Source organism: Trematomus bernacchii, unplaced genomic scaffold (assembly GCF_902827165.1).
Source record: "Trematomus bernacchii unplaced genomic scaffold, fTreBer1.1, whole genome shotgun sequence".
In the NCBI taxonomy this organism is placed as follows: domain Eukaryota; kingdom Metazoa; phylum Chordata; class Actinopteri; order Perciformes; family Nototheniidae; genus Trematomus; species Trematomus bernacchii.
In genome coordinates, this window is record NW_022987547.1 from 14,303,316 (window position 1) to 14,330,531 (window position 27,216).

The window sequence follows — 27,216 nt, forward strand, 5'->3', positions numbered from 1 at the left end:
GTTTAAACATTTCAAATGAATTAGCAAACTTAATATCCCAATGCAGTTTGTTAAAAGGAGGACAACAATATTAAACTATGTAGAAATAAGCTATTATGAACATAACAATGAATGCATGCTTTTATTTATTTTTGAATCTACATGTATGGATATGGCATTTGGCCATTATAAAGATCAAATTAAATACACATATATATTATCCCTGTAGCCTTCCCATGACTGTTTGTTTGTGTGTTATATTTCCAGAACCCCAAACAACACATTCCACCAAGGCAAGCCAAATGTCTGTGTTAATGTGAATAATAAAGCAATATAGCTTTGCGAGACAACCTTCACAATGGTACAAATGTTAACATCTATCAAAAAAACCATAGCAAAATCTAAAGCCCACACCAAAGTCCTAATTATAACAACATAAATTATTTGACGCACAGAAATGGATCAGGTAAATTCACAGAACTCACCTTTAACAAGCCCCGCCCCGTGGTGACGTCACCCTTGTTTGGCCTCTGACGCGGCTTGTACACGTAGCCTAGTAGGATGTGTTCATTGAAGATGGTGGCGGTGTGTCAGACTCACTGTCCTGCACATTTGTAAGAATTTATTTACATCTTTTACACATTTCTAATATTGGGTTTGAGTAAATATGTACCATCGTTAATAATGCGCTACTCTGATTGTTTTAATCGCGAGTTTATAACAGGATTTGAACTGTTACTCCTGTAGTTAGCATAGGCTAGTTAGCAAGCTATGCTAACTAAGCACAGATGCTAAGGCTAACTGACCAGGCAGTGAACCTGTTAAATGACGCTGGATCAGTGGCCAGTGACCTGAAACTGCTCTGTTCATGACCCGATCACTGTTACACATGTACAAAATGTTAATGTTGTCGTTTTTGAACAGTTTGTAGGCTACATGTGACTTTATATAGCAATGTTGTGCTGGGATCGGCGTTTGAGGACATGTAGAGTAAAGCCTTACCGTTAGCTGTTGAGCTATTCTGGAGCTTTCTTCGTCAGCAGCTTAATGTGTAATTTAATTTCGTGTCGGAGCATAACGTACCAACTAGTTACCGTATCAACAAGTTTGGATCAGGAGTTGACAGTGTGTATCTCGATAGCTAACTTTGTTTGGTTTCATGTTGACAGTCGGTGTAGCTAACGTTAGCTTGCAACAGATTTTGGTGGATTTATAACCCTGGGCACTTGATAGATCCGGGATCATGTCCGTAGAGCTCCTCCGATCAACAACACTACCCTACTAGCTATTTCTCCTGGTTATCTTCCAAACTAACAAGTGAAGGGGTCCATGTCAGTCCAAGCTAGCCCCCCGAGCTTCCCACTGACTGATGCACACAGTATGTATCTGAGAAATATAGTTTATCATCAGCCAGAGGTGGATAAAGTACTCGGATCTTGTTCTTAAATAAAATAACACGTACCAGAGTGTAGGGATACTCTGTTACAAGTAAAAGTCCTGCAATCAAAATGTCACTCTAGTACTAGTAAAAGTAGAACAGTATTATCATCAAAGTATAATGAAAGTACCAAAAGTAAAAGTAGTCATTGTGCAGATTGGTCCATTTCAGAATAATATATATGATATGTTTTATAATGATTGATCATTAAAGTGTTATCAAAGCTGGTAAAGGTGCAGCTAGTTTGAATGACTTTGTATACTGCTTAACCAATCAGCAAGTTCCTGTTTAATAACTTCAATCCGAATCCGTTTATTTGATCAGATTAGCAACATTTTCTCATCCTTTGCAATCTCCAATAAAACACATTTACTATAAGGGCATGATGGCATTTTACTTTTTGTTATCATTTTTTAGAAACCACCAGATTCAAAATGACCCTTTGAGTTGTTTGTGATCCTAAAGCAGGTGCTTTTTTAAATCAAGATTGTTCAGTGACATAATCTCTTTATGTCATCCAGTTTCCTCCTAATTGCTTGAGTGAGATAAGTGTGTGTGTGTGTGTGTGTGTGTGTGTGTGTGTGTGTGTGTGTGTGTGTGTGTGTGTGTGTGTGTGTGTGTGTGTGTGTGTGTGTGTGTGTGTGTGTGTGTGTGTGTGTGTGTGTGTGTGTGTGTGTGTGTGTGTGTGTGTGTGTGTGTGTGTGTGTGTGTCAATAAGTCAATTGTGTTTAACTGAATATAGTACTGTATCGTTTCTCATAACATCCTTGAGGTGATGAAGACATTGCCACGTTGCATCGCTGTTTAAATAAGACCATAGCCCACTCCACAAATAAAGGAGTGGCAGTCCATCAGAGGCATGTGCAGCTTTTTGTTTACCACTTCCTCTTTGCTTTTCTTTCCCCAGTGTCGCCTGACTTCTGTCTCTTCAGTTACATCTTCGAGAGTGACCTGGTCCTCGGACCCTTTATCTCTGCAGCCATGCAGCCCCCTCCTTCGACTGGACCTCCAGGCCCTCCTCCTCCTTCTGGGCCCAATATGTTCCGCAGGACCAGGCCTCTCAAGCACTCGGCAGCAGCAGCTACTGCCCCAATGGCACCCACTACTCAACCCATGACAAACCCTTTTGCTTTTGTTAGAGCTCCTCCCCCAATGGCTGCTGGTGGTCTCCCAACAATTCCCAACAGCAACCCTCCACCAATGCAAGCCCCTCCAAACGCCATGTACTCGCAAGCCAGCTCAGGGCTTCCTCCTCAACTGCAGACTCCGGAGGGTGGGTCAGCCACGCCCCCTGGTCCCCTACCGTCCTCTCTACCAGGGGTGACTCTGTTCAACCCTCACAGCGCAGCGGCCCCCGGTGTTTACTCAGCACCCGGCCCGGCAGGATATGCATCCTCACACAGTGAACAGGGCTATTTTAATTCTACGGATCAGACACCACCTATGGCCCTGGAGCCCCCACATGCAGCTGCAGCCCCAGCACCGAGTCAGACACCTTTTAACCAGGAGTATCAAGGGCGGCCCCCTTCTCAGCCCGTTCCCTTCCAGCCGGTGCCTCCCACCTCCTCGTATTCCCAGTGGTCCCCTGATCACGGTAGTCGCCCTCCGTCAGTGCAGAACTATTTCCAGCCTACTAGCGACCCACCGCCACAGCCTTTTAATTTACCTCCGCAGACCCAGATGTACCCCTCCCTGAGCCCATCACCTCATCACAACGCCCCCACCCCTCCAACACAACCTGCGCATCCCCAGTCTCAAGCTCAGTTTCCTCCCCAGAACCCCGTAAACGCCCCCAGCTCTCAATGGCCCGACCCAAATGCACCGCAGCAGCATAACTCTCACTTCCAAAGTCAGAGCTACTTCAGTCAGAGCTCCGCCCCCCAGGACTCGTGGTTCAACATGCCTCCGCAAGACTCAGGCTACCACCAAATGGGGACCGGCCTGGCCCACCCTCAGCCCCGGCCCGAGTCTCATGCACCCCAACATGCGCCCAACACTGGGGCTAGTTCTGCTCCAGTCCCATACTCGCAGGAGTCTGGTTCCCTCTCAATGTTCTTCAAAGACAGCGATGTGGAAAATGAAGAAACACTGGCTGGAGATAGAAATAAAGCTGTGAACGGTATTCCTGGATCCCTGCAGCATCACAGCCACCCCAGCCAATCAGATGCTCCTCTGCAGGATCACTCACACCTACCATACATGAATGAAGGCTGCCACCCACCACAGCCCAGCACCCAGGAGCCCCCTGATCCGCAGAACGACCACATGGAGAATTTGGAGTGTGTCCCGAACCAGGAAGTATTACCCAGTGAAATGCTTGGCAGCCCGCCTGTTGCTACTGCTGCAGCCCAAGGAGTAGACCAGTATGAAACTGGGCCAAACCTGGAGACTCCAGATTCGATTCCACGTCCAATTAGATCTGCCAGTGTGTCCTCCAACTACAGCAATATGAGCCATGGCAGTGGAAGCGGGACCCGGCGGCACCAGGGAGTCGTGGGAACCTTTATTCAGCAGGAGAGTCCACGTCTCACTGAGGACGCTAACCTGCCTGCTGCCACTGGGGGCTACTTTGAGCAGATTGACACTTCCCCAGCTGGAGCTATGGGTGCACCTCAGAGCCCCCAGGAGCAGATGTGGGCCCCCACACCCAGCCCTCCCAAACCAACCGGCATCTTCCAGGCCAGCGCTAACAGCTCCTTTGAACCTGTGCGCTCTCATGGAGTAGGGGTGCGCCCTGCTGAAGTTGACAGGGCTAACGTGGTAGCGGAAGGCCGTGCAGAAGCTCCGTCTGGAAACCTGGAGCAGCCGCCAGATAATATGGAAAATATTTATGCCCAAGGACATCCTTTGCCTGCTGGGCCTGGAGGTGGTGTTCCTCATCTGCCTCACCCAGTGCTCCTTCCTCACTCTCGACCTTCATCCCGGGCTTTTGGCGCCAGTCGGCCCTGTGAGAGCCCGGCCACCACTCTGTGGGCCCCGCATGATCCTGCTAGCTTGGGCGCTAACATCCTCCTAGCCCCCGCTGCGCCGACAGTTCTCGCCCCTTTACGAGAGCCCAGTGCGGACGTGATCCAACCTCCAGAGGACGGCCCTCTGGACCTGCAGCCCCCACAGAGAACCCAAGCACAGCAGCACTCAGAAAACCTTGAGAACCCCCCACAGGTGAGTGAGGCGGAGCCGGCTGACCTCCATGGCAACCTGGGCTATGCTTCTCTCCTTGTTGCCGACTCGATCCAGCAGCCGGTTTTGATTGCCCCGCCTGTGTCCAATTACAGCGTGATTCCCCCTAGTGCTGCTGCTCAAGCACCAAGCCTTAAGGAGACCACCCCCCCTGTGAGGCCACTCCCACAGGGACAGGGTGCCAGTACCTCCCAACCACCTCCTGTAACCTCTGATCAGAATCAATTGTTCACGCCTGGACCTTTAAGCTTCAATCCTTCAGCTTCTAATCACGGCCCGCTCAATCTGACCCGAGACTATGCAGACTCTGCGATGTCAGACCTGCCTCAGTCTCAGCCTGCCCGCCCTCCTCTCTCAAGGGGCCAATCATTTGTTGGAGAGGGCCTTTCTGCTCTCCAAGTTAATCCACAAGCTTCTCTCGCAGCCGCTCCTGTCTCTAATCATAATCAGCCTTCAAATTACGAACTGCTTGATTTTTCTATGCACCAATCACAAGCTCACATCCCAGCCTCTCAGCATGAGTCTCCACAGTCCAGTAATGGATTTTACCTACAGGTCACCAAAGACGCTCAGCAGGGGGGAAGAGCGATGGGGAATGTCCCTGTCCAGACCCCTGCCTCTTCTTCTTCTATCCCACAGGTACCACCGGCCCCCCCTCAAGCAGCTGCAAATATCCAGCCTCCTCCAGCTGAAGCTCCTCAAACGTCTCAGGCTGCACCGCCGGGACCACATTATGCTGCTCCGGTTCCTGTGAGTGCAGCACCCCCCTCCCGTGACCAGCACCCACCTCCAGCACCTGCTGCAGGGGATGCATACCCTCCAGGGCCTCGAGGACCTGCACCTCCAGGAGCTCCCCAGCCTGCTCCTGGTGAGCCCCCTCGACCACCCTCCTCTGCAGGCAGCCAGCAGGGCTATGGGCCCCCTCCTCCTCCAGGGCCAGGGCAGATGTATGGTGGCTATTATGGTAATTATGGAGAATACCCGGACGGCAGAGCAGCTTATCCTCCTGGCCAGTACCCACCTCAGCCTCCTGGCCAGTACCCACCTCAGCCTCCTGGCCAGTACCCACCTCAGCCTCCTGGCCAGTACCCGCCTCAGCCTCCTGGCCAGTACCCGCCTCAGCCTCCTGGCCAGTACCCACCTCCTCCACCACCCGGGGATCCTAGAGCACAGCAATATTATCCAGTATGTGAAAAGTCCTTTTAGTTTTGAAATGCAGAAGAAGATCATGCATGACCAACTGCAGCCATCAAATGAAAGAAATGTGACCTAAAGTGTTTTATCTCTCAGGATGGTTCGTACAGGGGCAGAGCTGATCCGTGGTACGGCAGATATGAAGGACAGACGGCAGCTTATCGGGATCCAAACCTTCAGTACAGAGAGCCTCAGCCGGAGAGACCCAGCTCCAGAGCCAGCCAGTACTCTGACCGCTCCTCCTCCAGGTCTGTGATACGCTGGCTCAGTGATGGAACATTAACTCAAGTACTTTATTTAATTACAAATTGGACATACTTATTTTTCTACTTCCTTACATTTTAGATGGAAATATTGTACTACTTACAGTAGTGTAAAGGGCAGTTGGAATGAGTTATCCATTAGTCGATAAAAAATTGGATGAAAACTATCTTGATTAAAACTTATTTTAATTGTTCCATCTTCCCAAATGTGCTGCTTTTTCTTATTTGTTTTGCATTGACACTTTTACTTTTAATACTTAAAGGTGGGGTAGGTAAGTTTGAGAAACCGGCTCGAGATACACTTTTTGTTATATTCCATGGAATGCTCTTAACATCCCGATAGCAATGAATATCTTAAGTGCTTTGACAAAAAATCCATAAAAAAATGTAATCTGTGTAAGCCGTAGTACTGTAAAAAGCACGACCAATCATTTTAGCCGGCCCGGCTAAAATAACTGGATGGCCTACCTGCCTGTCAGCCTTCCATCTGTGCACAAACTTATCTCGTGCCCTCATTGGTCATGTGTGCGTTCGTGTGTGTTGGAGGAGGGGCTCTGTAAGGAAGTGGCAGATTTTCTCCGGTTGTGTATTTTCAAATTCTAGCGCACTCGAGCTGGTTTCTCCAAAATTACCTACCCCATCTTTAAAGTCACAATTTATACCAACTTCATGTCAATTCAGCACTTTTAAAAGCAGTTCTTAAGTGTCTTACTTAAAAAGAGAATATATTGCTAACTAAATAAGGTTCCCTTGATGGGTATATGTTACACGTACATTTAAAAAAATCCCTGATAAGTATGTTTAGATGTTTTTTTTGTATCTTCCCTGTAAATATCACCTATTTCCTGCTTTCTCCCGCAGGCAAGGCTATCCTGAAGATCCCAACAGAGCAAACCAAAGTGCCTACAATGAATATTATGCAGATTACGCCAAGCACTATGATTATGGAGGTCAGAGCTCAGGTTAAAAGTATTGGATAGTAAACATAATGATGCATAATTTGTTCTAAAATGATGGATCTTTTCTGTTTGTAGCATACAACTATGGAGCGTATGACCCGCGATACAGAGCATACTATGATCAGGCCTGGGCTAATTATGATGAAAGCTACAGAGGCAGAGAAAACTACTATAATCAGCAACAACAAGCGTATCCTGCCAGGTATGCACAGAAAACACATTGTGTACATATCAATTACATTATTACATGTTTTGTAAAAAATGGAGCTGTGTAAAAAGGTGTTGTGGTGTAACGTTTCATCAATTTATATGGAAATGATGGAAAAATGTATTTAAAAAGTTTAAAAATGGTTAACCTTTTGTTACATGTATGACTTATCATGTCTAAATACCACATTGCAGCAGTTTTTTTGCAAATTGCTTGATTCAACTGTAGTTCTGTATCTCCTCTCACAGGAAAGAGGGCTTCGATGATCAGTGGCGGTACTACCCCGGTTATGATGCCAGTTTTGATGATGATTACCGTCGCCGTGGAGAAGCGTTTGGGGATGACTTCGACCGCCGCAGTGTCCACAGTGAGCAGTCGGCCCACAGCGTGCACAGCGCCCACAGCAACACCAGCCGGAGGAGCAGCTTCAGCTCACGATCACAGCCGGTAAAACGACACATTCTTCTGAATGCATATGTTATGTACGGTCAGATCCGCTTTCAGGGAGTCTAATGATCCTTTTTGGCTCTCAGCTGCTTCATTCAACAGTTTCTTGACAATTTTAGCCTTTATTTGTAAGGAAGTTAGCTAAGATAAGATATACCTTATTGATCCAAATGTAATATCAGGACCAGCTGCACCATTTACTCGACACTATTGCATACAGTTGTTAGCATTGTCCAAGTGATTATCTTAAGCATAGGATAAAAAACTGTTCTTGCACCTCTTTCTGAAACCAAAATGTCTTGGTATCAAACTAAAGAAATGGCCAACTCTGCTCTTTTGAAATTAGTTTTAAACGTATTCCTGTTTGCTTTATTTTGAATTTCTTATCTTGCAATTCCGATAATTAACTCCATTTGTCCCCCCCCCCCCCTGCAGAGCCAGGTGTACAGAAGCCAGCCTGACCTGGTGTCAGCCGTCTATGACACCACCTCTTCCACTCTGGCTGTGGACTACTCCTACGCACAGTACCAGAACCAGGCCGATGCTACACAGAACTACAGCCAGTACCTGTACCCCTCAGAGTACAACGCAGACAGCACCTGGACCGCCCCCGAGCAACGTGAGTACACCGTTCTAAGGTTGGGTTTGATTTGTCAGTTTAGTTTAGGAAGGGTCCTAACGGAGTGAAATGACCCGGAAGTACCTCAGTGGCAGCCATGATAAGAGCTGTTCAGATTCTCGAGAGAAACACTGGACCTACCTTTACGAAAGGAAAGGAGAAAATGCTGCCCCACAATGCCTTGAGGCAGCAACATTAACCGTGACACAACATTCGGCCGCTAACGGAAACAACTGATCGTGACCGAGAAATGCGGATCATGTCACTGTGCTTATCCAACATTGAACAACTTAGACCATAGCCTGCCAAAGTGCTTTGTTTTGACCGGTCAGCACTATAATAATCAAAAGGAGAAATATTAAAGGATTTTTACTGTAAAAGGATTAAATAAAGTCAACATTTCACAGTGTTTACTGAGCTGTGTGGGGCTTCTTAAACTGTTTTAACATTTTTCAATGGTGATATACACAGTGATAGTAGTCCTCTGTACAGAGAACTGTAGTGTCCCAGCAGACGCACATTAATAATATCCGCTGGAGCATCATAAACACGTCTGATAGTGTCAGTGCAGTCGGATTCTCTTGAAGCCTGGTCGTCTATTCCTAAGTCCTTTTGAATTCTCCTAGCCACTATTCCTTAACACTGTGACGTCCCTAAATCAACCAGAAGTCTGGCATTTGCACAGAAAGTTGACTAGAGTTCATTCATAGACTTCAAATACCACCTCCTCTTACTCTGAGTGATGTTTCCTCTGTAGCTCCTCCTCGTCCTGCAACCCCAGAGAAGTTCAGCATGCCCCACCGCTGTGCCCGCTTTGGCCCCGGTGGTCATCTGGTCCAAGTTCTGCCCAACCTGCCCTCAGCTGGACAGCCTGCTCTCGTTGATATCCACAACCTGGAGGTACATTTAACTGATAATACTTCAGCACCTTACTGTGGGAAGATTTGGTCCACTGTTTGTAATGAATGAAGTAGCGGTAAGGGATTGAAACATGTAAAGGTGTAAACATGACTGTTAGACAAACAGACTAATGATTTTATTCAGTATCTGTAGAATCTGTTAGATATATTGCTCAACCTTACAGGTATAAGTTAGAACATATAACCTTTCCAGTTGCATTCATGTTTAGGCTGTATAAAGCAGAATTGTAATCCATTTCTCTATTTGCAGACAATGCTGCAGGATACCCCCGAACAGGCAGAACTGCGGGCTTTCCCTGGCCCTCTTGTGAAGTAAGTGCATTCTGCCCTTTCTGTACACCTCTAATAGCTTTGAGTCATTGAGCTTTAAAGAACAAGGCTGGAAAAGTATTTTATTGTTATTGTAAACAGAAAGCCTTTCACACTTTCTGACTTCTTTCGCCTCTCTGTATTTCTCCACACAAAGCACCCATCATATATATATATATATATATATATATATATATATATATATATATATATATATATATATATATATATATATATATATATATATATATATATATATATATATATATATAAAAAATCAATAATATATGGTCTCTTTTATTTTTGTTGTTTTTATTACTATACCAAGCCGGTAGCCACTAAGCACTGCTAACCTGTTCTTTTGTATTATTCTTATCCTTGTGTGAACTCTCAACTTTCCCTTCCTATGATCCTCCCTTATTCTTTTGCTGCTAGAGCACCTGCATTTCCCTACGGAGATCAATAAAGGGTAATCTTATGTCCTCCACCAGGGAAGAGACCCATAAGGTGGATGTGATCAAGTTCTCTCAGAACAAAGCTCTGGAGTGCGCTCGGGACAACAACCTCCTGGACCGGGACTCTGCCCGCCTGCTGTGGGACTTCATCATGCTGCTCTGCAGGCAGAACGGGGTGAGGCTGTGAACTCACGTGGAAATATGTCAAAGTGAGAATGTGTATATTTTTCTAAAACACCTTTCCCACTGTCACTCTTGTTTCTGTAGACGGTGGTCGGCACGGACATCGCTGACCTCCTGCTGAAGGAGCACCGCTCTGTCTGGCTCCCGGGGAAAAGTCCTAATCAAGCCAACCTGATAGATTTTAACAACGAGCCGCTGGCTCGAGCTGAGGAGGAGCCGGGTGCCGGGCCGCTGTCTCTCCTCTCCGACACTTTCATGATCGTCCCAGAAAACCTGGGCAAGGAAACTGAACGCTTCAGAGAGCTGCTGCTGTTTGGCCGCAAGAAGGTAGAGAAAAAGTCCCAGCTCTGCTCTCCAAACTCTGGGAGTGGGTCACATCAGCCCTGCTGGAGTGTGTCTTCACCGGTTAACAGGAAGAGCTTAACATTTCACTGATTACTTGTATATATTTATTTTATACGTAGTACGTAATAAGAAGTTATATGATTAGAGTCCAAACAAAGCAAAACAAATTAAGATAAAAGATTAAAAAAATATATGATTTAAAATGAAAATCAACAAAGAAGAGGAAGAAATAGAGCTAATGACTTATTAAATAACTTCTAAAATCAAGGTTAAAAATATTTTAATGATAGCACTTTTTTTTAGCATTGTATTTGTATTGTTGTAATTCTCTGACTGGATGTCATTGCAGTCCTGTTTCTGTTTAACCATGTCAGGCACTTTCTAGTTTAGTTTGAAAAAGTGCTCTATAATATAATTATTTGTTATTATCATCATAATTAAAGTCACATAACTAGCATCTTGTAAAATCTTAAATGAGTTACACTTTGTCTGTGAAATAGGATGCACTAGAAGCAGCTATGAAGGGGGGCCTCTGGGGCCACGCCCTGCTGTTGGCCAGCAAGATGGACAACAGGACACATGCACGCGTCATGACAAGGTAAAGCAGCAATTACATAAAAAAGCTGTGACTTTTAATCATAGCTGCACCCACAGTATGTCATATATGTCTTATTTAATGTGTGTGTCCTGTTCTGTGTAGGTTTGCCAACAGTCTGCCCATCAACGACCCCCTGCAGACGGTGTACCAGCTGATGTCCGGGAGGATGCCGGCCTCAGCCACTGTGAGCTTTTCTCTCTTTTTAGCCCCTCCATATTCTTCTGTATTACTCCTCAGAAGTGGCTCAAGATGTGTGTTTTCAGGGTGTCTGACCCTGTGTCTCTCTATTGCCTTCCAAGTGAAGATATGTGTTGTTTTCATGCAGTGCTGCGGAGAGGAGAAGTGGGGCGACTGGCGCCCCCACCTGGCCATGGTGCTGTCTAACCTCACACACACTCTGGACCTGGATACCCGCACCATGAGCACCATGGGAGACACTCTGGGTAGGAATGCATCAAAACTCAATCTGGCTGCATTAAACTATATAATAATAATAATAACTTTATTATACAGCACTTTTCAAAACAAAGTTACAAAGTGCTTTACATGGATTCAAAGTCAACTCCTCTGTGTAATGTCCAGGTCCATTAGGGGCTGTAATATATACAACGTCTCAACAATAGCAAAGTGATTACAAATAAAACATGGATGTAGAGTAAAACCGAGTAGTGGCATTATTAGTTTTTAAATAAGAGATGAGTTTTAAGAAGTGATTTAAAAGATGAAACTAGTATTGTTTTCATTCTGAACCACAACAAAGACTTTTCCTCACATTCTGTCGGGCCTTGCGTTGTTTCGCTGCAGCTTCCAAGGGGCTGATCGATGCGGCTCATTTCTGCTACCTGATGGCCCAGGTGGGTCTGGGAGTTTACACAAAGAAGAGCACCAAGATGGTTCTGATTGGCTCCAACCATAGGTAAGAGATGGAGGCAGGTAGACACTAGGGCTGTACCCGAATATCCCAATATTCGGTCTTTGGCCCACTATTCGGTTTTCAATTTTGTTATTCGGATATTCTTTTTTTTTCTTTTTTTTTGGCAGCTGCACTGCACTGCGGCTCCCAAATTGAATTTATTGAAATCTCCAATATCAACGTAAGAGCTTGTGCCTCTTCGGGGGGTGCTAACACTTAACCATAAACTTTATCCTTTACTTTCTCCGTCTTTATATGTAGATATGACTTTTCTCCGTTAATCTCCGCTCCTTTTGCCCGTCACGTTGTTTCCATAGCAACAACAACTTCCTGTCAACAGCGCTAACTCTCCTTCAAAAATAAAAGCATGTCCATACAAAATAGGAAGCCAAGCCAAATTACACTTAAGACATATACAACTGCAACGAAAGTAACAAACACAATGCAATATCCTTTTCAATTTCAAAGAACATAAATTGGGTTATTTACATTAACATATAACTATAAAACAACAATACTGTAGAATAACAAAATGAATGCCGTGAATAAACCGAAATACACGTGTTGAAGCCGAATATCCGCTGCTGATTACTACCGAATATCCGGAGCCCGAAAAATGGTATTCGGGACAGCCCTAGTACACACACATTCAAGGCTCAAGGTTCTTTATTTTGTCATTCGAACATAGCTACGTTATGCCGATGGAATTCTTAGGTCACAGGCTCCTCCAACAGTGCAACACAATAACACAGATAAACAGAAAAATATAGTGCAAGTAAATAGTAAATACAAAAAGAAAAATAGTTTGAAATAGTGCAATAAGAGTCTATATGCAAGTTATTGGAATGATATATTAGATAAATAGATAAATAATTACTAAGTAGCAGAATGTTATGGATGTTGTTTCAGCAGTTCAGTTGTTTAGCAGTCTTATTGCCAGTGGGATGAAACTGTCTCTGAATCTGGTGGTTTTAGTCCGGATGCTGCGGTACCCTCCTGGTGATGTGCTGTGCAGTTTTCACCACCCTCTGTAAAGTCTTACGATTGAGGACGTTGCAACTGCCGTACCAGGCCGTGATGCAGGATCCTCTCTATGGTGCACCTGTAGAAGGTCAGGATCCTCTCTATGGTGCACCTGTAGAAGGTCAGGATGCTCTCTATGGTGCACCTGTAGAAGGTCAGGATCCTCTCTATGGTGCACCTGTAGGTCAGGATCCTCTCTATGGTGCACCTGTAGAAGGTCAGGATGCTCTCTATGGTGCACCTGTAGAAGGTCAGGATCCTCTCTATGGTGCACCTGTAGAAGGTCAGGATACTCTCTATGGTGCACCTGTAGAAGGTCAGGATCCTCTCTATGGTGCACCTGTAGAAGGTCAGGATCCTCTCTGTGGTGCACCTGTAGAAGGTCAGGATCCTCTCTATGGTGCACCTGTAGAAGGTCAGGATGCTCTCTATGGTGCACCTGTAGAAGGTCAGGATGCTCTCTATGGTGCACCTGTAGAAGGTCAGCATCCTCTCTATGGTGCACCTGTAGAAGGTCAGGATCCTCTCTATGGTGCACCTGTAGAAGGTCAGGATACTCTCTATGGTGCACCTGTAGGTCAGGATCCTCTCTATGGTGCACCTGTAGAAGGTCAGGATGCTCTCTATGGTGCACCTGTAGAAGGTCAGGATCCTCTCTATGGTGCACCTGTAGAAGGTCAGGATCCTCTCTATGGTGCACCTGTAGAAGGTCAGGATACTCTCTATGGTGCACCTGTAGGTCAGGATCCTCTCTGATGCGGCTTTCACACCAGCGCTTTTCCCTTTCTAGCTCCTAGCGAGAGCTTTTCTGGTTCAGCTCCGGTTTCCCTTTTCAGCTCCCGCTCTGTTCACACCGCCCAGAGCTGCCGAGAGATTTTCTCCCACAACAACAACGGGCCGGGGACTGCGTCGGGTCGACGATCGTGTTGCTTTTAATCATACGAAGCCAGATTAAATTAAATAACGGCTTCTCCACCCTTATACTTTTCTCCAGAGTGCCGTGGTTCATTGTTTATTAATGTGTTTCAGCGGCATTTACCGACCGCTACAGTGCTGGCTGCTCTTCAACGGGAGTTTATTCTCCCGTTAGCGGCTCTAAAGTATTCACTGTCTGACTGTCACACAAGCAGCTGATACATATCCCCAGTTACCCTTAAGTGAATGTGTGTCAGTCTGAATTGACGCTGTTTGGCATCACAACGCTGTTATGAAAGTTTCTCTGGTATAACATGGGTGATGTTAGCATAGCAACCGAAGCTAAACTGACTACTTGCTAAGCCGTTTTCTCCAGGCACAGTTTACCGGCGTATTTTTCATTATGATTCTACTTGTGATAGTCGGACATGACAACCTGTACAGCCCATGTATTGATTCCATCCGATAGCTGCTATAATAACAAACAAAACGTCTGCCTGCTCTCCACAATGATCAATAACAGCGAACGGATGGTCAAAGTAAGGTTTCCTGCACGCCTCGACGTAAGCGACGCCGCGTCATAGCTCCAAAGCTCTTGCCTCTGGACCGACAACTTTTTGGAGCTGGAAGTGAACCGCATTCCGGAGCTATGACGCGCCGCCGCTGCGGTGTGAACAGGAAAAACCGGCGCTTTTCAGGCTCTAGCTCCCAGCAGGAGCTGGAAAAGCGCCGGTGTGAAAGGGGCATATGGTGCACCTGTAGGTCAGGATCCTCTCTATGGTGCACCTGTAGAAGGTCAGGATGCTCTCTATGGTGCACCTGTAGAAGGTCAGGATGCTCTCTATGGTGCACCTGTAGAAGGTCAGTATACTCTCTATGGTGCACCTGTAGAAGTTGCAGAGTATCCTAGAGTCCATGTTGAACCTCCTCAACCTGCGGAGGAAGAAGAGCCGCTGTCGAGCTTTCTTGGTGATGGTGGTGGTGTGAAGAGACCATGTCAGGTCCTCAGTGATGTGGACCCCAAGGAACCTGAAGCTGCTGACTCTCTCCACCGTAGTCCCATTGATGGCGATGGGGGCGTGTCCCTCTCCCTGCTGCTTCCTGTAATCCACAATCAGCTCCTTGGTTTTACTGACGTTGAGATGGAGGTTGTTATCCTGGCACCAAGATGTCAGGTTTCCGACCTCCTCTCTGTACGCCGTCTCGTCGCCGTCGGTGATCAGGCCGATGACGGTCGTGTCGTCAGCAAACTTCACGATGGTGTTGGAGCTGTGTGTGGCCACGCAGTCGTGGGTGACCAGGGAGTAGAGGAGAGGGCTGAGCACGCAGCCTTGAGGGGCTCCGGTGTTGAGGATCAGGGTGGAGGATGTGATGTTTCCCACCCGCACTGCCTGGGGTCTGCCCGTCAGGAAGTTCAGGATCCAGTCACAGAGGGCGCTGTTGAGCCCGAGGTCTCTGAGCTTGATGGCCAGCTTGGAGGGCACAATGGTGTTGAATGCTGAACTGTAGTCAATGAACAGCATTCTCACATATGTGTTCCTGTTCTTCGGGTCCAGGTGTGAGAGGGCAGTGTGGATGGTGAGGGCTATGGCGTCGTCTGTGGACCCGTTTGCTCTGTAGGCAAACTGCAGGGGGTCCAGAGAGTCAGGGAGGGAGGAGGTGATGAATGATTTGACTAACCGCTCAAAGCACTTCATGATGATGGAGGTGAGTGCTACTGGGCGGTAGTCGTTGAGGCAGGTGATTTTAGACTTTTTGGGGACAGGAACGATGGTGGAGTGTTCCTAAGGGACCTTTATAGACCGCAATACATTTAGCAAGTTATGTCTCACACATCATCTTATCTTTGTCTCTTCAGTATGCCCTTTTTCCAATGTGCGAGCAATGAAGCCATCCAGAGGACTGAGGCCTATGAGTACGCTCAGTCTCTGGGCTCCCAGCCCTGCTTACAGCCCAACTTCCAGGTGCATTTATATTTTATTTACAGATACAATAATAAACCTAAAAACCTTATTTTGGCCCTATATTAAAGATAAAAGAGGCCTATCCAAACTGATAAGAAGTGTTTGCATGTCCCTACCTGCGTAACACTGTCTCTGCTCTGTTTATCTCTCTGAAGGTGTTCAAGTTGATCTATGCATGCCGCCTAGCTGAATCCGGTCTGAGTGCTCAGGCCTTCCACTACTGTGAAGTTATTTCCAGGACTGTCCTCATGCAGCCTTCATTTTACTCTCCTGTGTTCATAAGCCAAATTATACAGGTATGCACTCACTCCTCTTCTCTCTGTTCAGATACGTAATGGTTTTAGCTAATTAAACAAATGTTATGTGCTTTATGTCGACAGATGTCAGAAAAGCTGCGATTCTTCGATCCACAACTGAAGGAGAAGCCGGAGCAGGAGCTGTTTGTTGAACCTGGATGGCTGAGCCACCTCAAGCAGCTGGACGGACAGATACGGGTAAGGAGATATAGCACTTTGAAGACAGTAGTTTCCTATGGGCTGCTTGGACTTGATTGCAACGTCTTATACTTGAATCGTTCTGTGTAGTTTGTTCCCATGTACCAAATGTTGAATGTGTGTCTCCTCTCCAGACGGGGGTGATCACCTACAGTGAGGACAGAGCCCCCTCCTCTCAGTACGACTGCAGCAGCCCCAGCTCGGACCTGGACCAGCCCAGCCCCTCTGAGCCCTACAACATGCCGGTGGAGATGGACGGCCCCGCCCCCGACAACCAGCTGATGAGCTCATTACTGCCCGGGCCCCCGCAGCAGGGAGTGCAGCTGATGCCTCCAGGTGTGTGTGTGTGTGTGTGTGTGTGTGTGTGTGTGTGTGTGTGTGTCACTTACTCTAGCTTATATCTGGCTTTTGTTATGAATGGGAACGGTTATGATCTTCATAAATTAGCTGCAGCATATATATAATTTATTTATGAACAAAACTTGTAATTATTTGAATTGACCTTGCTGTTTATCAAAGCACACATCCTTGGTTATTTATTCTGTTTTCCAACAGTCACCACCTCTAATTTGTTCAGAATAAAACCTGATTTCATGAGATGTTTTGATGTTCTTCACAAGAGCACCATATATTGACAGAAGCAGTAGTTTTCCCTCAATGACCATAGTCAAATCACACGACATTCAAACTCAATAAACGTGTACAAAATGAGATTGAATAAGTAACAGGTAAAAATGGAGTGACCATCGTAACAATTGGACTCTTTCCTAACCCTCTGAAACATCAGAAGGAGAGACAAAAGGTTATCTCTGTCCTGACATTGTGAAAGGATTGTATATTCAGTGGGTTCTCAGACCCAGGTCATTTTGCAGGGAGAAGTGTGATCTGGGTTTTACTTGTGGTCCGCTCATCAACATCTCTTTACTCTGAGCCAGACTCAAATCGCATCACACTCCATGTTCATTCAACTGATCAACATTTGACCTCTTGTTGTGATATCTTGTTTTAACAGTTTCTTATATAATGACATTTTCAATCTAATCTTGTTGCTGCTTTAACTCCTGAATAACGGTCCATCTTATCTCCTCTCCTCTTCCTCTCAGCTCCCACCTCTATCCTCCAAGACGGGATGGCCCCTCCTCAGCATTTCCAATCCAACGACGTGCCCCAGTTCTACCCGGTCCCCCCCAGCGGACCCCCAGGCCAGATGCCAGTCTCCCAAAGCTACCCTCCGCAGGGCCCCGTCTTCGCCCCCCCTCCCTTCCAGCCTCAACCTGAGCAGATAGAGATGTTCCCAGGGGCCCATCAGCAACCCCCACCTCCTCAAATGGGCCAAATGTCCCCACATGTACCGCACTCCCCTATACAGATGAACCCCCCACCACTGCAGATGCCTCAGCACATGCCCCCCTCTCCTATGCACATGCCCCCTGCAGAGCAGATGATCCATAGCCCCCCTGAGATGCATCAAATACCCTCCTTCACCCCGCAGAGGGACTTCTACGACCAAATGGCGACCATGGTCAGTATCATTCAGCCGTCTTCAGGAGTCTTTATCCATAGAAGTGTTTTCGCCTACTAAAATATGAACTACTGTGTTTTTTGGTGCTGCAGGGTCCTGGGAGGAGGTCGAGGACTGTTTCTCAATCTTCAATGCATATGGTGCGTTTGTGTTTCACATAAATAATGCTCATCTGTCCGGGTTTGTTAACGTTGGTTCCAGCTCTGATTTGGTTGTTCTAGCTAAGAAATGTCAAATATAGCTGATTGAACATGTGGATTTAACATTGGTTTAACCTTAAGGAAAATACATTATTATTACCAGCAGAGGGAGTCCATCAATTAGTTACTACTTTAAGACGGTAAAGAAGAAAGAGTCAAGCTGATGAGTCTCCTCAGAAAGGTTTATCTATGTTTATATAATATAAAAATACTCGTTTGTCCAGGTTTAGGCTTTTTGGGTTTGTTTTCAGCTTCCATTTAGAGCAGGTGGTGTTTCCTAAGAAATAAAAAGAATGTTGATTTAACTTCGCTTGAGATCTCAGAATCTCTACAATTGTATTATTAAGAGAAAGTCCACTACTAGACGGTGAAAAGGAAGAAGCTCCCAAAACAATCTTCATTTTTTTTATCCATCATTTTGAAATGGGATAGTTTGCTTTTACAGTTTCCAGAAAATGTATTGGATCTCTAATTGATTTGTTACTGCTTTAACGATTTTGGATGGACAGTAACGAATAAATATAACCCAAAAACATATATATATATATATATATATATATATATATATATATATATATATATATATTGATGTTTTGATGATATATATATATATATATATATATATATCTATCTTTAATATAATATATCTAACATTCTGGCTGGTATTTTCTCGTCTGCAGCCTTCGGGGCGTCGCTCTCGCACAACCTCTGAGTCGTCCAACCACTCTGGAGTAAGAGAGAGGAGCAACTCGGTGGTGAAGCAGGCCTCTCCTCCTCCCCCCTCCATCCCTGAACAGCCCCGCAAAGAGGAGGCCAAGAGAGCCAAGAAAAACTCCCCGAAAAAGGTTCATATTCCTCCATCACCCCTCTGTTCTGTCAGTTCTCCGACAGGCTTTCATTACTCATCAGCAGGGTTAGTTATCCCAAAAAGTAATGCATTACACATTACTAGTTCATGTGTAATGCATTGTAATGTAAACCCTTAATAGGACATGACTGCACACAGACCTCTGCTCTTTGGTGAACATCATGTTTTCTGTAGCTCAGTTTCATCAGACTCTGGTCCAGGTAGCTTGCATGGATTCTGTCCATGGAAACGGGCAACATTTCCTCCACAATGTAGCTGAATCAAACCTGTTTATCTCTGCTATGAGAGTCTGAGGTATGTGCTCCGTCTCTTCATCCATGAACTTGCAAGCGAAAAGCGATGTTGTATTTTTCTGTCCTCCCGTTATGCAGATAGTTGAAGACCTTAAAAACGCAGGGCACGAGCTGAGTAACTGTAATTACTGCTGTTATCAACAGGTACTCGTTACTTTGTAGCAGGTTACCCCAAACACTGCTAATCAGTGCTATTTCTTTGTCTCTCACAGGGTGGAGGTGGTGGAGGAGTCGGAGGCTTGCTGAGCTGGATCATTAGGAAGGGGAAGAACGAGGCTCACCTGCCGGACGACAATGACAAATCTGTGAGTTAGAGGTGTTATTTCTGCAGGTCTTATATTCACATACCTCTGTATTCGGGTTGTGTGTATTTATCTAAGAAGGGACAATGCACATTAAATCAACATGACACTTGAGTCCATCATTTGCATGTGCCAGATAAAGCCAAAGGGGCTCATTTTCATCTGCAGTCCCTGGCAAACAGACAAGAGCACATTTGCACAGACAGAAACACATGAGCACAATGACAGCACATTTAAGATCACATTAATACTAGCCTTCTTAACACATCAAAACATGTGCATCAGCACAGATACATGTTTATAGGCACAAAGAATGACAGAAATAATGAAATAACCCCTGATCCAGATCATGTGAGCAGCAGTAATGACAGCCCTGTGTTCTTTACTGTCAGATCGTTTGGGACGAACAGAAGCAGAGATGGGTGGACATGAACGAGCCTGAGCAGGAGGTCCGTACTGCATCAGATCCACATGACAGCTATCACAACAGACTGGATTTGTGTATATCATTTCAGATCAACCAGTCCTGATTTAATGTTGGTTTCTTTCAGAGTAAGCCTCCTCCTCCTCCCCCCTGCTTCCCCAAGATGCCTCAGATGGCTGGGCCCACTGCCCCCCCGAGTGGGGGTCCGCCTGTCAACATGTTCTCCAGGAGGGCAGGTGAGTGTCCACGCCATGATGAACCTTCAATTACACTTTTTTTTTTACAAGATGTTGATGAAACAAATGGAGAAACAATCAGTCGACAAATCATCCGCAACTTTTTTTTGATAATAGATTAATCGTAAGAGTAGCTTTTATCTGTCTTATATCATATTAAATAAACATTTTTGGGTTTGGGACAGACAAACTTAAGACATTTGAAGACATCACCTTGGGCTTTGAGTAACTGGAATTGATATTGTTCACTATTTTATGACATTTTATAGACTCATCCATTATATAATCTTCAGTCGCAGCCCTAAAACCCACCTTGCCTTCGCACAAACATCTGTCTCTTTCCTCTCACATGCGTTTCTTTCCTCTCACATGCGTTTCTTTCCTCTCACATGCGTTTCTTTCCTCTCACATGCGTTTCTTTCCTCTCAGGCACAAAGAGCAGATATGTGGATGTCCTGAACCCGAGCAGAGCTGCTAAACCTGGAGGATTCGCCCCCGCTCCGGCAGACTTCTTCGCTCCTCTGGCTCCAATGTCCATGCCTGCTAACCTGTTTGTGCCTAGCTCAGGTGTGTAGGTGTCAGGATGAAGTGTATATGTGGAGCAGTGACATTCACAAGCGAGGTTCAGATGCCTTTTTGTTTGGGAGAAAACTTAGTACAATAAAGAGTTGAAGTGATGTAATGTTGTCTCTGGTTTAGCTCCTAACGACCAACAGCCTCTGGAGGGAAGTGAAGGAGGAAATCAGGAGCAGAATTCACCAAACACCAACGCTGCTCCACAGGTATCGATTTCTCTTTAGTGGTGAACGTCATAAGTTCAAAAGGAAATACATTGATAGTTTTAAAGGTCACCTATTATGCTAAATCCATTTTTGTATGTGTTTTATAGATAAGCATGTGTCCCCTGTAGTTGTCTCTTTTTGTCCTGATCCATCGATATAAAAATCTGTCTGAAAATGAGCTGATCAGATTTTGGCCACTTTATGATGTCACAATGTTTTTTTGGGTCATGCAACCATTAGCCCAGGGGTGTCCAAACTACGGCCTGGGGGCCAAATGCGGCCTGTGATCCATTTTTATTTGGCCTGCAGCAAATTCTAAAAGTACAATGGAATATGGCCCACAGCTGAAACGTGTGATGGTCTTATATAGTATTTCTTAAACACAAATGTTAACATAGAGTATATAACACAGTGTGTGTTAATAAGCCCACCTTTCAAATAAATTCAGTCAAAGTTGCGAACTTTTTTTTTAACAAATCTTGTCAAACGTATTTGCATAAATAGCTACATTTGATTGATTTTGCTAACTTTTTACTTACTTTATGAGGCCTAGTGAGGGGCCCAGCCCTTAGTAAGTTTTTCTGTATGTGGCCCTCTGTGAAAAAAGTTTGGACAACCCTGCATTAGCTAATAACCAAACAAGGTAACCCCCGCCCACCTTGTTGCCTGAATCTCCTCCTAGAGCACCATTGTTTTGTTTTTTTAACCTATCACTTCACAGAGGGGCGTGGCCAGCAGCAGCTCATTAGCATTTAAAGCTACAGACACAGAATCAGCACTTTTGAAACAGAGGGGATTATGGGATGCTGCCAAACACTTCAGAGACATGTTTGTATATATCTGAGACCTGGAATATATTGATGAAAAAGAGTATAATAGGGGACCTTTAATATGTATCGGCTTTGTGAACAAATTCTTATCATGCTTATCAAATAGTGTCATTTATGAGTATTAGAGCCATTGTAGGTAAATATTCTGAGAGAAATTGATATTCTCTGCCATTTATGTTGTACATTTAGGTGAAAAAAAGTCAGAAAGATCATTATTTTGCACATCGATGCATTTTGCGGTCATCCTCATCTCGCCACATATTTTTTAACTTGAGAAGCCTCATGCTCTCAGGGTTTGTTTTGAGGGTTTTTGAAGATGTTGAGTCCATTTCTGAAATGTTCAGTATCAAAAATGGCAGTTTTAACCAGAAAATGCCAATAGTTGTACTCTCTGTGGACTGATTTTGAGGAATTTAGGGTTGATTTTGAAGATTTAGGGGACTCATCTGATTGGACAGATTGCTTATGTATTTGAAAAACAGTTGTCCACAGTAGAGATAATCATTTTAATGTTGTGCTCTCTATATCCAATGTTTACAACACTACTCATAGTAGTCAATAGCTTAGAGTTCATTTAGCCAGTCATGAGATACAAAGGTAGATCTGTTCTTATCCATTTTCCTTTCTGTTGCATTTTATTTTTGTTTAGATGTTCAACCCCACGTTGTTACCCCCCGCTCCAGAAGGTCATCCCGTGCCGGATGGCTCTCAGTCCGGGGAGGTAAGACACTTTCCTCCTGCTTCCTCCACACTGCCATCCTGCCACTGATTCATGATGCTCCACCCTAACAGCCAGTGCGTGCAGTGGGCTTATTTGTATGAATCTAATGGCGCATTTCCACTACACGGTCGGCCTCGGCCACACTCGGTACGGCTTGGCCGCGTTGGGCCTTAACAGGGCCGACTCACTTCATGCTGCGCTTCCATTACAGTTTAGGAACTGGGGTAGTTACTATAGTAACGCAGTGTAGGCGGAGCCGTGACGTCATCTTCAATGAGAAATCCAGAAACACAACACAGCCGTTAGCTGTGAGCACTCAGAGCTCACAGCTCCTTATATATGTTCAGAAACTCGACAAAAGTTAAACAAGTACACACCACAGACTGCCTGTGTCATGGTGAATACAGTCGCTGCTTTATTTATGTCTGTATAGGCCGTTGTTGTGAGTGTGGACGGTCGGGGCATATACTGCGTTAGCTTAGCCAATCTCCATCTAGAAAAACACGAATTTTAAAAGGTTTTTCGCCTGCCGTCTGTCTGCAGACTTGACAAAGCATTAATTCATGGTTTTTACTAACCGGTATCAGTATGTTGTTACTTCGGCATCATTTTGAAACGTGTATTACAATTAAATCACGGTCAAATATGTCCATCTTGTTGTAGTTCTAGCCCTCTTGCCAGCGCTCCTCTCTCTAGTTTAGCATACTCAGCCCGACTCAGCCCTGTTTGTTGGCCCCGATAGAACCACAATTTTCTAGGGCCAGAAAAGAGGGGAAAAAGTGGCCCCGGGCCGTGCCGCGCCGGAACGAAGCCTAGTGGAAGCACAACCAAAAAAGGGGACGGCACGACACGGCACGCTTAAAGCGAGCTACGCGCTGCAATGGAAATGCGCCATAAGTTAAAATAAGAGAGAGAAACGACATGGGAATGCATGCATGTCCATTTTAAAACTTTCCGCATAATCATGCTAAATGCGCAGCCTGGGTAAAAAGTAAAAATCTGTGTTCCATAATCTTATTCTCTCCATGAATCGTAATTTTGTAACGCTGGTTTTCGTTGTGATCTGGTGGATGAAATCTAATGTAGTGCATGTGAGGATTATTGACATGGGTTTGTGTTTTCTGTTGTCTACTGTTTCCCTTCTGCTGTCTTTAGCTCTCACGTTCTAGCTCAATGAGTTCTTTATCACGCGAAGTGAGTCAGCATTTAAACCAGGTACCTTCTGCTGGGCCTCCATTGGTCCCCCCTCACCCCTGCCTGCCCCCCCCCCACACACACCCAGCTCACCACATTACTAGCAGCCCGACTCACTGTCTGCAACCCAGAGCTCCCCCCCGACCATCTCACCCAGGATGTCTGCTGCTCTCCTGCCTGCCGTCTCCAGCATCTCTCACTTTACTCTCAATCTGTTTCACACAAACACATCTAATCTAATCAGAGACGCAGTGAAGTCCTTATTTTGAGATACGCTGAATGTTGGTCTGTTGTTCCACAAATCTGGTTCCAACTGAAATATTTCATCAAGAATCAAAAGATTTACCTTGACACTAAGTACATTATGTTCCCCTCTAAATGAAGCCTTCTGGCTTTGGAGATTTTAGGGCTAATGTAAGGTTGACATTTTATGTTTTTAATGTCTTGATGATGATCTTTTCAAGGTCCTATAACACTCTTTGTTGTATTTGGACAATTCATATTATTATTATTTATATATTTTTAATAGAAGGTTACTATAATATGTTTTATATCTAAAGCATGTTAGAACACAGCTACTAATACTAAATGAAAAAAACATCAGCTAGGAACTCCTTAGAATAATTTACTATGATGTAAAAAATGTACATAATCTGTACCTTTATCTCACACGTACAATCAATGATGTCAGTTTTTCCTCAAAATACACGGCACGCTCACTGTCAAATCTAATACCACAGTATACTGCGATATGGGCACACTGTTGCCCCCCTATTTGACATGTGTTGTTCAGAATGTCTTGAGGTTTTCCTCAGACATTTATCTTTCCCTCAAGAATTCATTCTAACAACTTTGGTGATACATGATACCTTGAAAAGAGTAAACATTCCCTACATCGTCACTTTTTAGCTGTTGAAACATCTTTGGTTTAAAAAAACACAATGGTGTTCTAGGAAGAGATTCAGGTGATAAGGTGGGGGGGGTTGGTTATTGGTTGATGGTTGCACAACCCAAATAAACATTGAGACATCACAAAGTGGCAATCTGATCGGCTCATTTTCAGACAGGGTTTCTATAGAAGGATCAGGACAAAAGGAGAGAGGGTCTTTGTTTCTGAGACTTTCAGAGTCTCTGAACACTGAGGGGACATATGTTGATGTATAAAAGGATAACAGCTGACCTTTAAAGCTCTGCTGTGTCTATACAGCCTCACAGAGCCGCTAACATTTCTGCACACTCTTCTAAAAGTCTTTATACTACAGCAGAGTCCTACCTGAAGTCACTACAGATCAGAGTGAGCCTGCTGGAGACGCTGCTTGTTGTCACCACACCGCTTCAATAACCCTCCACACTGCATGCTCACTACAGCCAGCCTCACTGTGATCCTGTTTGCCGTTGCTTTTCCTTGCTTCTGTTTTAATGATGTTGTTGAAACACCAAAGTGTGGAGTGCCTCAGCACACACTGTAGTAACTGTGTGTGGTCTTTGCAGAGCCCCCCTGCCCCCGGACCTCCACCCGCTGGAGGCGTCACCTTTTATAACCCTGCACAGTTTGCACAGGTGAGGATTTAGGATTTTAGTTTCGATAATAATAGTTTTGTTATTTAAGGCACAATGGCTAATAAGGTTCATTTATAGGTGAAAAAGAAGGGATAGAGCCAGGGGTATATTCCAAGACAAACTACATTTCCAAGATTAAAGTCGTACATTTCCAAGAATTTTTATTTTATTTTCTCTGAGATTATAATGCTAAATCTATTGTGGATTAGTTTCTTATATATTTCGTTTTAATTGTATTTTATTTTGATAACATTTGATTAAAAGACACACATTTTATAACATGACTGTGTGTCTTCAATCTTAGAGAATTTCAGATTTCTAAGTACCCTCAGATTCTATTTACAATGGCCCTAATGCTCTATCTTTAAAAAGTGCTCTTATTTCTTCTTCTCTTCACTTCTTAAAGTTTGTTTTTTATCTCTTCCCTCAGGCGAGTGCACCATCGGGGGGTGGACACCGCCCCGGGCGTTTGGGCGGACAGCGGCAGTACCCACTGTCAAAATAACCTCCTCCTGTAGAGAGATGGTGGAAACAGACTTGTTGTTGGATAAAGAGATGCTCCCTGGAGTAATGAAGCACATGGACCTACTGCTCTCTGCCCAAAGGACCCTTCGTTCTGCCCGCGACGAAGGAGAGCAGAATCAGTCTCCATCTTCATCGTTAACCACTCTTCCTTCAGTTCAGTAATCGTCACTGGTGAATTTGAAACAGGCTTTTGAAGGGCTTTTTTTCCTGCTTCCACACAGGAAACAGACAGATAGATTTTAGGCTTGTACCATGGATGCATTCATACGAGAAACTGAAAAATAAACATGTTGCTCCCCTCAGATCTAACACTGTTAACAGAACGATCAACACATGGTCATGTTTTAGGTTTCCCTCTTTGTGTCTGAAGTCCAATGTGTCCAAATGTTTGATTGTTTGTATGTGTGAAAGGATAGAAAGAAAGACAGTGGCACCTTTTAATTTCAGACTGTGGACTTATTCTGTAAACTGGAGATGGCATTTTGTGTGAGAATAAATCCAGTGTGTCGTTTGCTTTTCCTCCAGTGAAGGAAACATGTTGCACGACACACAAGAGACTGGCCTCCCTTACAGATATTCAGAGTTTCAGATATTTATTTAAATGTCCTCCTGCCCATAAATAACTCTTGATTTAAAGATGTGTCGGGGTCTTGCGTCCAAGATAGGCTGCAGTTTGATGATGTCACCAAAACAAGGGGTCTTCAGAACCGCAGGAATCGGAAATAAAACTGTTTTAAATGTCGCTTAAAATAAATCTATCCAAATGTTTGTATATCAGATTGATTGTATTTATGAGCTGTAGGCAAAAAGCTATGTGTGTGAGTGTGTGTGGAGAGCAACTAATTTTTTCTGATTAGCTTTGAAGAAATGCATTTATGATTCATCAGAGAGCGATGACGTGGATTCATATTCTGATCGTTTGTATCGGCCGCTTCTGCAGACAAATAAATCTTTATCTAAATTGTGAAATGAGTAACTTGTACTCTTAAATACTTCCTTGTCATTTTTAATTTTCTGATGTGATTTTTTATTTGAATAGTTTGTCATCCCAAATGTTTGATTTAATGATTTTGTAGACATCCGGTTGAGATTTTTAAAAGAGGTCCCCTTTTGTTTCAAAGAAGGAAATTGTTTTTTCCCAAATGTTTAGAATGTCTCATTGACATAAAACAGTGAAAACAAAATGGTAATAAAGTTATTTTTGAGCTCTGTAGCACTTTGAAACATATGTCTATTGGTTTTATTCTTTACAGAATGTCATGTTTTAAAATGAAGTGAGTGTTAATATTATAAATGAGCCCTATCATGCTGATGTTCAGGTGTATATCAGTATGTAGTGTCTCTACTTTAAAG

At 44.5% G+C, this 27,216-nt stretch overlaps 1 protein-coding gene across 4 annotated transcripts; it reads left to right on the forward strand.

Annotated features, from left to right (window-relative positions):
* The first annotated feature begins 536 nt into the window (after positions 1-536).
* On the forward strand, positions 537-27,091 carry sec16a (SEC16 homolog A, endoplasmic reticulum export factor). 4 transcript variants are annotated; one of them, XM_034122824.1, is made up of 32 exons: positions 537-593; positions 2,325-4,579; positions 5,237-5,782; positions 5,888-6,039; positions 6,916-7,004; positions 7,089-7,215; positions 7,470-7,668; positions 8,104-8,287; positions 9,045-9,187; positions 9,458-9,519; positions 10,008-10,146; positions 10,239-10,481; positions 11,000-11,097; positions 11,200-11,281; positions 11,423-11,540; positions 11,902-12,013; positions 15,807-15,912; positions 16,068-16,208; positions 16,293-16,406; positions 16,541-16,742; positions 17,510-17,928; positions 18,021-18,068; positions 18,809-18,973; positions 19,502-19,594; positions 19,984-20,040; positions 20,143-20,251; positions 20,681-20,818; positions 20,951-21,033; positions 22,513-22,584; positions 23,740-23,799; positions 25,270-25,338; positions 25,769-25,843. In XM_034122824.1, the coding sequence occupies exons 2-32, from the start codon at positions 2,399-2,401 to the stop codon at positions 25,841-25,843; spliced, it is 6,426 nt and encodes a 2,141-aa protein (XP_033978715.1). In that variant the 5' UTR covers positions 537-593; positions 2,325-2,398. The 4 variants fall into 4 exon arrangements, with proteins under 4 accessions (XP_033978715.1, XP_033978712.1, XP_033978713.1 ...); XM_034122821.1 differs by having other exon boundaries at positions 2,325-5,782; positions 25,769-27,091; XM_034122822.1 differs by having other exon boundaries at positions 2,325-5,782; positions 23,740-23,778; positions 25,769-27,091.
* The last annotated feature ends 125 nt before the right edge of the window (positions 27,092-27,216 follow it).